This window comes from Helicoverpa zea, chromosome 5, assembly GCF_022581195.2.
Source record: "Helicoverpa zea isolate HzStark_Cry1AcR chromosome 5, ilHelZeax1.1, whole genome shotgun sequence".
NCBI lineage: Eukaryota > Metazoa > Arthropoda > Insecta > Lepidoptera > Noctuidae > Helicoverpa > Helicoverpa zea.
The window spans coordinates 7,056,432-7,067,340 of NC_061456.1; the positions used below are offsets into that span (position 1 = coordinate 7,056,432).

Genomic DNA, 10,909 nt, shown 5'->3' on the forward strand with positions numbered 1-10,909 from the left:
TATTGATCCATTGGCGTAGTGCTTAAGGGCCAAAGCACCTATAATAATGTGAAGAGAAGCTCATTGCAAGCTCACATTACGGACACATCTTTAACTACCACCACTACTACACATTCCCTTTTTTAGAAAAAAGAATATCATACAACTTGAAAACAACAAAAGCTTTACTAAGTAAAAAAGATGAGAATTTCGTTACCAACCCTAAATAAGTGATCCTCCCCTCATATAGTCACCATATAATATAGTCACCGCTCCAAGCTGACATCGGGTATACTTTCAGGCAGATAGGTACGTCTGTCCAGAAAACTCTTGAGGTGATATTCTAAACTGCACTTTATAGCTATAACCAACTGTGGCCCGCCGTTTGTCGACGGCGAAGCACTTCTAAAAGAGCAGTCAGCTGCCGCCTGGGTGTCTCTAAATCATTCTTATAACTGACATAAATTAAACTACTTTCGTATTAAAAGTAGCAGGACTCTGTACAGTATGGAGTATTAACCCTGCTTGAAAATATACCCTACATAAATATTATAATAAAAACTGATATGTGTCTGTATATCTGTATACGATACCCTGAGCTTTTAAACGGATGAACAGTATGGATGCGGTGAAAAAAGGAAACAAGAAAACGTTGTCGTGATTATTTGCACTGGTAATACTTAATGTCGATGACCCAATGACACGACACTACTTTTGACAGTGACATTTACTACCTGACATCGACATGACATTTGGCGGGCGTTATTGAAGAATGGAGTCCACGGTTTCAGTTTCTAAGGTAATTTATTATTTTACTACAGTTTTATAGGTCATCAAACACAATTTAGTTATAGAACTTGTATAAATAAGCACTATATGCAGGAACTTTACTTTCGTTAATGATTAAACTTTGCAGTACGACCGTTATGCGCTTGCGCTTACCTTCTGGAACACAACATAATTTCAAATCATCAAAATAAATAAAAATGAGAGTAGAGATGCTACATTTCAACTTGATTTACTGACCACTTATTGACTTTTGTTACATTAATTTGATTCTAGGGAGTTTTCCTGTTCACAAATGGTTTTAAAAAGGGAAAAGTTAGCAAGAAGAAAAGTGGACAACCCCTGTTTGAAAAGATGTTTATGAAAGAACTTTGGTATGAAACGTACAAACAAAACTGGAAGTACATTGAAAATGAATTGCAGGTAACTCATATTGTTTATTATACAATAATTCCAAGACCAAGATTAACTTCGGTTGGTGGGTCATCTTCACATCATATTTTCAGATTTGACCAATGTTGTATAGTTTTAATAACTTATTTACTTTTATATAAATTGACACCTATTATCCCTTGTACACACAGTTTAGGTCTCACTAAAATCTCTGTGACCTCTCTCCGCCTTCTTACAAACTTTACCACATGCTTGAAACAAATTTTATTTAAATAATTAAATTGTTATTTCCAGGAACTTCACCAAAGAACATACAGCCTGCTACTGAATGATATAGTTAGTTACATAAAGAATCATGGTATCACTGAGTCGGCCACATTGGAAGGGATTATTCCGAGTGCCACTCTTCTAACTGGAGTCAGTCAACCAGATCATGTCTCCCAATTTACTTCTCTTATTGAAATTATCAGGTAAAGGGGATTACCTTAAAATAATATAGAATTTGTACATATTTAAAACTATCTTCGATCAGCAGTTTGACCAGCTTACCAAGGGTACATGGTTAAATGAAGCCCTTCATAAATGGGCGATCTAACACTGAAATATTTTTTCTATTCCGAATAGTACTTAACATTTATGTTTTCAAGAAAATAAACTCTTTAGCTTTATAATACATATTATAGTTCGGCCATTCAGAGAATGCGTTCCTGACACGTCGCGATTGAACTGACGACGTAACTTTGCAATGGCGTTGCAGTTACGATAAAAATATTTTTGCTGGTTGTTTACCGTTTTAACAAATGAGGAGCATTAAAACAACATTATTATATCAATAATCAATGAATGTTATAATTTTGTGCCAAACTGAGTGTCAAATAACTTGGTAAACAATATTTTTCTAAATCTATACTGCGCTATTACAAGGTTATGTCAGCGGTTTATATTTTGTAGTGCTGTGCTAAAAATAACAGGCAAGTATCGTAATCTGTTCTTATACAGTTATAATATAAAATAATACGTTTTGATTTTCTTTTTAAGAATTGGAAAATAATGGACTATAAGACTTAATTATAACTTTTATGAAATATAAAAATAAAACTATGACCAAACCGCATTTTTATACTTAGATTAAAAATGGTAACCCCAAATGGCGTTATGGGCCGCCATTTTGTGACGCTAAAACAGTCGTCCGTTGTCGTTTCATGCGCATAGACCACCTTTTTCAAGTGTTTTCGATCTGTTTTTATTTGATTACCCGGCTTTCGTTAGACCGAGATATCAGGATTGATTCTGTTATTGATAATAATATAATTATACATGTAGGCGAAGATGATGATGAAGACACCACCTCCTCAAGCAAATCGGAGTCTGATTAATATTCTGTTCGCACATTCAATTCAATGTACTTGTAACAAAGAATAAATAAAACAATTTTATTATATGAATATTACCTTTTTTTGGTTTCCACTTAAATAACTAAAATATAAAACAAATGATTCCGCCAATTTAAAACGAAAATAATCTTAAAATAATGCGGCGGTTCATTTTGAAGGAACGGTAACGAACTCAGTGTTATGTTGTGCCCATCACTAGTCGTGACTAACTGATAGGTGTCAGGAACGCATTCTCTGAACGGCCGAAGTATAGTTCATTTTGTATTCAAGTCTATACAAATTATAACATTCTATCTATTCAAAATATTCTCAACATGATTCGAAGTTAATTTCATTTCATCTTATTCCAGGTCTGAAGTGACCCCTCATGTGGCACTAGTCAACTCACAAGACGCACCTTCAGTTAAGCACTTGGTGGAAAATGCTATTTGGCAGCTAATTAATGGAAACCAAGCATTGGTATGTATCCACAGTAAAGTCCATTATGTAAAAATACACAAGGTTCCACACATTTCAAGTTATAATTATAACCTAAATAGGAAAAAATCCTTACAACAGGCTCCTACCACTAGCACTCCTATAGCAAACTTTGTTTTGAGTAACTTTGAAAAGGATTTCTATTCAACTGTAATTCCTTTTAGTTGGTTCGAATTATAATGTTTGATTCTATAAGGTGAGAGTTTAAATCTTTGCTTTAATGTTACAGGATTTTGATGATGACTCAGAAGGGTGCATCACTCAAACAAAGAAAGTAAAGAAGAATCAATGTACAATGAAGACCTTAAAACATTGGTATCAGTCTAAGGCTATGTTGTCACCAACAAAGAAAAAAACATTAAAAGCAAAGCAGCCATTAGTTATCATCATTCCTGATTTCGAGAGCTTTAACTGTAATGTTTTACAAGATTTTGTTATGATTGTCAGGTAAATTATTATTATTTTTTTTACCTTTCATGTACTTTCTATGTGACTAACAGAATATACTTTCATATTATGAATTAACCCAGTATCATTCATTTGTTGCTTGCTTTTTTACAGAAATGTATCTCTATGTTGGTTTTAGCCTTCATTACACTTATGCAGAGATGCATTTTAAATTTTATCAGTATGACTTATTTATTTTCAGTTCCTATGTATCCACAATGCCCATAGTATTAGTGTTTGGGGTGGCAACTTCAGTATCTGCACTACATAAGTCATTTCCTTACAACGTCTCATCTAAGCTTCTAATAAAAGTATTCCATTCTCACGCCTCGCCTGTTTACATGAATCAAGTAAGTTGAAACAAATATATGTATGTTTTTAATTTAGACTAATTGTTCCCAAACCTAAATAAGTATCAGTAAGGCTTTGGGCTAGTGTCAAATTTTATTTAAATTAGTCCATTAGTTGTGGCTTAATATCTTCCCTGACCCATAAGTCATACGTGATACACACAGATTGTTTATCTATTGTGTCTGCATTGTGGACAGTGAAGTGGTTAAAAGTCTAATGGATGAACAGAGTGACTTTCGCATTTTTATATTAATTTGTGAGAATTTTTTATATTCCTTAGTTTAGCAGTAGCATATTTACAGCTTGTTGTATAAAGCCACTATTATGAATAAAACAATGTAATTGGATTTCAGGTTCTAGAAGATATTTTCTTAACACACACAAGTCCATTTCATTTATCAGGAAAAGCATTTGAGCTGTTGACTGATGTCTTCCTGTTCTACGATTTTTCTGTCACTGGACTCATACAAAGTATAAAGGTAGGTAATGAAAACATTGACTTAGTGTAATTTTTTACTGATGTTTAGAAAAATGTACTGAATTATTTATCTATTTGTTTGTGACTATTTCCAGTATTGTATGATGGATCACTTCTATGGAGACAATGTAAAGGCTCTATGCTGTGACAGAGAGAAGCTTGAAGAGGTTATAATGGAGCTAAGCGCAGATGACCTCGAAAGCATTCGACAACTGATGTCATTCCGACCATTCCTAGAACAACAGGATTGCAGAACTAGGATCAGTTTGTTTGAAGATAACAATTTCTTTAGAGATGCGCTTTATAAGAAGATCAATAGGCTACACGATTATTTGTACAGCTTTTATATGTGTTTGAGACTGCTAACGGTATTTGTTAAAGATTTGCCAAAGAATATGCTGGGGAAATCTGTGAGTATAATTTTGCATGATAAAAAATCGATAAATTTTCTTAATCAAACATAGAATATAGGTTATTTTGGCAATCTGTTAAAGCGCCTGCCTGTAATGAATATCAAACCGCACGTGTGCGCGTAATAAGAAAAAAAAGAGATGTAACGTAATTACCTTTGGGTTTTAAGTACATACATACATAGGAACAAACCAGTTTATTGATATCTAAGCTGCTTATAATTACTTGACTACTTTATGGGATAACATCATAGGTATTTATGTATGTCTTAATGGTTGTTTTTCATCATGTTTATAATTGTAGGTTCGAGAGATATACACGAAGTGCGCCTCAGAGAGTGTAACAGAAACGCCAGCATTCAAAGACTGCATGCAGCTTTTAAAGTTTCAATCGCAAATGAAATTGGTTGAGAGTATCAAAAGTGCCTTGAAGATAGTCAACACATATTTACAAAACTTATCACCAGTGAAACCTCTCCGACTGTCGCCTACGAAGAATAATCTCAATAACATAGTACTAAATGATGATCTCGGTGAAAACTTCGTCAAAACTTTGAGAGTGCATTTGCTTACATTTTTAAGACAGATAGAGAATGCCAGTACAGACACGACTGTCGCTACAAACAGTTTATCAGATACCGAGGGCAATGAAAATGTTCCTGGCAATAGATATAAGTTGAAGGAGGTAAGTTTATATTGTAAGCTTTTGTTTATTGTGAGAATTCGTACGTAAGTTTGGCACAAACGGTGTTGTAGATATGTATGTTAAAGGTTACGGTTAAAGCCTGAAGTACGGCTACACCTAGGCCATTTTTGCGGCTAAACTTAGTTATATCCCGTTATCTTCGGTTAGAAAGAAGTGACGTCTTCACACCACACCAGTAGCCTGTCCAAGCTGTTTCGAAACGTCAAGCTACTTTCTCGGTTCCGAGGAGTGGGTCTGAAAAGATCCGGCAAGAAACTCCATGGACACTCTTTCTAAAACAACTACATTGTTCTAGAAACTACTGAAAGCAACAAGAATTGACCGAGTACAGTCTGAGTTCGAGATGGTTCGGTCTCGGTTCGTGAGTTACCTAGAAGACATGTTCAGTAAGGGCTTGCAACCGGCGCATGCACAGACGTTCCACGAAATATTGTTCTTCAGCGACGTGTCGAATGTTAGGAAGCACATAGTGGGCTCCCCTCGCGGTGCAGTCCATACGGCTCTTAGCAATCCAGTGCATTATTTGCAGGTAAATTGTTTTATTTATATAGTCTTCTTACAACTCATGTTAAGCCCGCAGTATAACTATACAAACTTTATGTTAATATGTCTCTTTGTTAGTATTTAATATGTTACTCGGGAATAGTTTAGCTTTTGAACAGTGAAAGAATTTTTGATTTTGACTTAGTCAAGTTAATCTAGACACACGGCAGTGTGTCCGCCAAGTACGAGCGAAAAAGGCGACACACCGGCCGTGGGTTATATTACACGAACCATTTCGGGCCAAATTCGACCCCCCTGTAACTCAAAATCTATTTTATTTACGCATGTCAAATTTCTAGTATCTGTTGAGACCCCCTCACTTATCTAAAATACAAAATTTCATTAATATACCTATTGTAGGTCTTGAGATATTGACGTCAGAAAATCGCTATTTTTACTATACACTCACTGACTGACTCACTCATCAAAAACCTAGACCACTTCCAATGGTCGTATTGACTTGAAATTTGGCATGGAGGTAGGTCTTTATATCAAGGTAAAGGGAAAAATCTGAAAATGGCCAAGTGTGAGTCGGTTTCAAAATAATGAAGGTGTTTTATACCCGGTGTAAATTTATACCCCTAAGGAACTAAAACGAACTAAATTTATCTATATTTATATAATATATCTTCGAATGGTACAAAGGTTTGTATTTAGTCAAAGTAAAGTAAAAATCTGAAAACGGCCAAGTGTGAATCACTTTCGAAAATAACGAATGTGTAACTTTGATCCACGAACATAATATATGATAACATGTCATGTCAGTCAGTTGGTAAATCTAGTCATAGTTAATCTAGTTCATTTCTTTGTAAGAAACATAGTGCATATTAAAAAATCTAAAAGATAGTATAAATGAGACATTTCTTTAACTAACTTCATCATAAGAAAAAAATAAAATAAACAACCTTACAAAAATAAATGAAATCCCACCCAAAACAAAAATGTGAAAGACTGCCAAGTTCGATAATATGGGAATGCTTCGCCTATAAAAGAAGTGAGATCTGAATAAGTACCAAGTTCCATACACATACCTCAGTTAAAAATAGTTACTTTTTAATGATGATTACTTGGCAAGTTTTAATAGAAAATTAAATACTTGATTCATTGCGTTTAGTAGGTTTATAACAAGGTGTATGAAAACTTGCCAAGTAACATCATTAAAAAGTAACTATTTTTAACTGAGGTATGTGTATGGAACTTGGTACTTATTCAGATCTCACTTCTTTTATAGGCGAAGCATTCCCATATTATCGAACTTGGCAGTCTTTCACATTTTTGTTTTGGGTGGGATTAGAGTTTAAATAAAGCATGATGCCCTATTACCCTATGTAAACTTTTCGCATGACATCCTTTATCAGAGTGTTTTTACAAATAAAATTGCCTAAAGACTTAGTATAAATTAGTGCGACCTCCTACATTTCGTGGAAACGTTAAAGCTTATCGCTGAAAAAATATTAAAACTATAAACGACCATGTTAGGCTCGGCTATCGTCATAAATATCTTAAATAATATTGTACATTTATTTTCTCCTAGTGTTCTTGCTGTCACCTACCATCATCAGACAGCGTAATAGATACGTTACCCGATGTTTGCCTGGCATACAAGTTGCATCGCGAGTGCGGCAAACATATCAACTTGTATGACTGGCTGCAGGCCTTCGCCGCGGTGCTGCGCCCAGAGGACGATGACGATCAGAGGCACCAAGATCCTACTGTGCAGTGAGTATATTCATATTTAATAGGGCTACTTATTTATTATATTGATATTAGATTAGAAAAATATCCATAGGTCTAATTGAATAGATTATTTATCTTTAAATTCTGCATATTATAATAAAAAAAACTTAAAAATTATTTTAAACAAATATCCTGTAATAAAATTATATGAAATGAATACTTACTACCCACATGTTTACTTCCTACGACATATGACCTATGGGTATGAGTTTTTTTCTTTAATTTATTTTCGTTTGGAAATCACCAAACAAGTCTCGATTTCTTTAGATAAACGTTTTTTTTATTATTTTTTTGACGAATATGTAAATCTTTAACGACTACGATAAATGCTTCAGAAAAAGATAAAAAGTATTCTTATTAAACAGTTTTATTTGAGCAAAAACTCACATGGATTGTGACCTTTACATAATGGCGCAGTATTTGTGTTGCTCTTGTAGCTAATATATTTTTTCAATGTATTTATTTTCTCTTGTTTAAGGTTAAGATTCACTCGTGCTGTAGCTGAACTGCAGTTCCTCGGATTTATAAAATCATCTAAAAGAAAAACTGATCATGTAATGCGTTTGACGTGGTAATTTGGTACATACCAGTTCTATTGTGAATTTTAATTTATTAAAAAAACATTTGATAAAAGTAACATTGTTTTATTTCGTAGAAATAGGGAAACGTAAAACTATAGGCACGTGTATGTCTCAACACCATTACAAGGGTAACTAAGTAGGTTCTTGTAGTTACGAAATCATTATGCTCATGATGCAAAAACTTATGTCTAGTAACAGCAAACAAAGCTATGATGGTGCAAGAGAGTATTGCAGAAGTATTGCCTTTTGGGCGGATAAAATATTTCTTTGAAGTTACTAAATGTGCGTGAATTGCAAGGCTTCATTTGTGTCCTAAGATCCTACTTGTCTGTCTACCATCATGACCAGCCCATGACCACCTATGACCATTTTAAAAGTATGCATGTCTGGAAATACAGTAAACTGCTGAAGTGTTCAATGTGTTGTGTATTATATAATAGTTGTTTTTAACCAGATGACCTAATCTTCGTAGAAATCAATCTTGAGGCTATGTCAATAGACTCGAACAGACCCCGGTTTAAGTCTATTGATGTCACATTTGACTGATACGAGAATAATTTTCATCACATAATACATTGTTGGATGATACGACCATGTTCTTTGTCATCAACAATCATATAAAAACTTTAAAACTGATGTTACACGTGTGGACGCGCTATCCACCTACGTTATAATACCTATAAATAAAAAAATCGGTGGAGAAATACAATATTATCTATACATATAATAAAATGATAGGAATATATAATAATTTTATACTAAGAGTGACTTATTAATGACGTAATAAATAATTAACACTTAGAAGTTTTTTTACTAACATCATAGTCAACCAGTTTTCTCACCCAATGCCAATTCTTGACAATTTTAAAGAATTTGACTACCTCTGAAAAGGCGCTTAATCAAATACATACTTACCTACTTCTAAATCGTTGTTATCCAGGATTAGGTACTAGTAGTCAGAACGGGGAGCGAAGTAGCGTCAGCAACTAGAGTTAGCGAGCTAGCTAGCGAGTTAGCTTAAGGGAGTAGGAAAACAGGGAAAGCATATAAGGGGATTATCTATTCAAGAGGGGTTATAGGAGAAGTACCTTCATAAGGTAATAAATAGGAAGAGTGCATATAGGAAGAAATAGGGAAAGAATATAAGGAAGTATAGGGGAGGACATAGGGGTAGTACCTACATAAGGGAGAACATAGGAGTAGTGCATAAGAGTGTTTACAGGTGGAGTAGATAAGGGGCACTCACTGTACTGGTACTGGTCGTGGGCAAGTCCACAGTGCCGACTGCCGACTACGATAGATCCGTCATAATTTTTGTCTGTCCCTGTCACAAGATACTGCTCTCCATTAGGTATTCATGTTAGTTAACGCTACCGGTAGGTATAGCTTAGGGTGAGGTACACGAAGACCCAGATGCGACGTGATTAGGGACACAAAAAATGCAATGTATTAATTCTGTAGTATAACACTGTCTTGACACTTGAAAATATATAAATAAAAAGTGGACATGGTCAGGTAGAGCTACATTCAGTCTCATATATTTAAGTATTTGTCTGATTGTCTGCCATACAGGCAGGTACCTGCCAAAGATGCTGGTAGCACTTAGAGGCCTTGTTGTTTAATTAGTATATAATAAAATGTTGGAATATACACATCCTCCTACCAACCTAGTACCTACCTATGTTGTAAAAAACACACCGACCTTGAATGATAATTTCACGATACCAAGTAGGTATAGATACCACATGACCTCTGGAAAGGTTAAGAGCACATCACTTTTATTCGCGCCAAGCATACCTCAGGACAAGTTTTAGCCTATTTACACCTGTTTTTATTTTCAGACTAATAATACGTTTTGGTCTCCCGCCATGTTTTATAGTTTGACCTTTTAAATAATTCGTTAGAAACCTCTCGGCTCCTCTTTTGTTTCTTATTTATATTTTCATGATGTTATTAATTTATTCTGGTGTAACTACCTACTATTGGCTTTGAAGTAGCTAGGTATTATCTTAAACCGATAGCAAAACCTAAGAGATTTGACCTCATAAAATGGATGGATATAACAAAATTCAATTGACCTCTAAGGAAGTAGATTAACATACCTACTTAATCTATTACTATGTAGATGAAAGAAATAGTTTTAATACTTACCTAGTATAAAGTTATACTTTTATACTATAAATGTACGAATTATCTTACTCTTGCGAGCTTATTTAAATGACTAATCGAGGGCTTCAGGGAGAAACCAAACGCTTTTGTCGTGTAAAGAAACTAAAGATGATCACAATGAGTTATTCTCACGTCTCAACACTTACTATACTTAGTTATTTTGGACTTTTTAGGAGCAAATTAACCCATTCGAAAACCTTTAGCTGCTCTTCAGTTTGGAGCCCCTTTTTTGCACATTGAACCGTTCCTTCCTACGTTACACTGCGTAATAAAATGACCATACGAGACACTTGAATACAAAAAGTCGCAGACATGCAAACTACTTAGAAGAAATCCTTGTCATATTTATCAGGCGTGAACGCACATGAGTGCGTACAAGCTAATATTATTTGGGCAAATAGAATCGCAGAGCAGTGTGTGTATAGGTACCTACACATGCAGATGCGCTTATGCACATC

General features: G+C 34.5%; 1 protein-coding gene across 1 annotated transcript; it reads left to right on the top strand.

The window, feature by feature from the left end:
- The first annotated feature begins 705 nt into the window (after positions 1–705).
- Positions 706–8,330, top strand: LOC124630528 (origin recognition complex subunit 3). Its single transcript, XM_047164474.1, has 12 exons — positions 706–778; positions 1,042–1,188; positions 1,453–1,628; positions 2,903–3,011; positions 3,259–3,476; positions 3,679–3,826; positions 4,181–4,306; positions 4,401–4,715; positions 5,020–5,400; positions 5,717–5,950; positions 7,499–7,683; positions 8,180–8,330. Exons 1-12 carry the CDS (start codon positions 752–754, stop codon positions 8,274–8,276), a joined length of 2,163 nt encoding a protein of 720 aa, XP_047020430.1. The 5' UTR covers positions 706–751; the 3' UTR covers positions 8,277–8,330.
- The last annotated feature ends 2,579 nt before the right edge of the window (positions 8,331–10,909 follow it).

Coding starts and splice junctions, on each gene's coding strand:
- LOC124630528 (XM_047164474.1), top strand. CDS start 752: ATGGAGTCCACGGTTTCAGTTTCTAAG. Junction 779..1,041: donor CCACGGTTTCAGTTTCTAAG/GTAATTTATTAT, acceptor ATTTGATTCTAG/GGAGTTTTCCTGTTCACAAA. Junction 1,629..2,902: donor TCTCTTATTGAAATTATCAG/GTAAAGGGGATT, acceptor ATCTTATTCCAG/GTCTGAAGTGACCCCTCATG.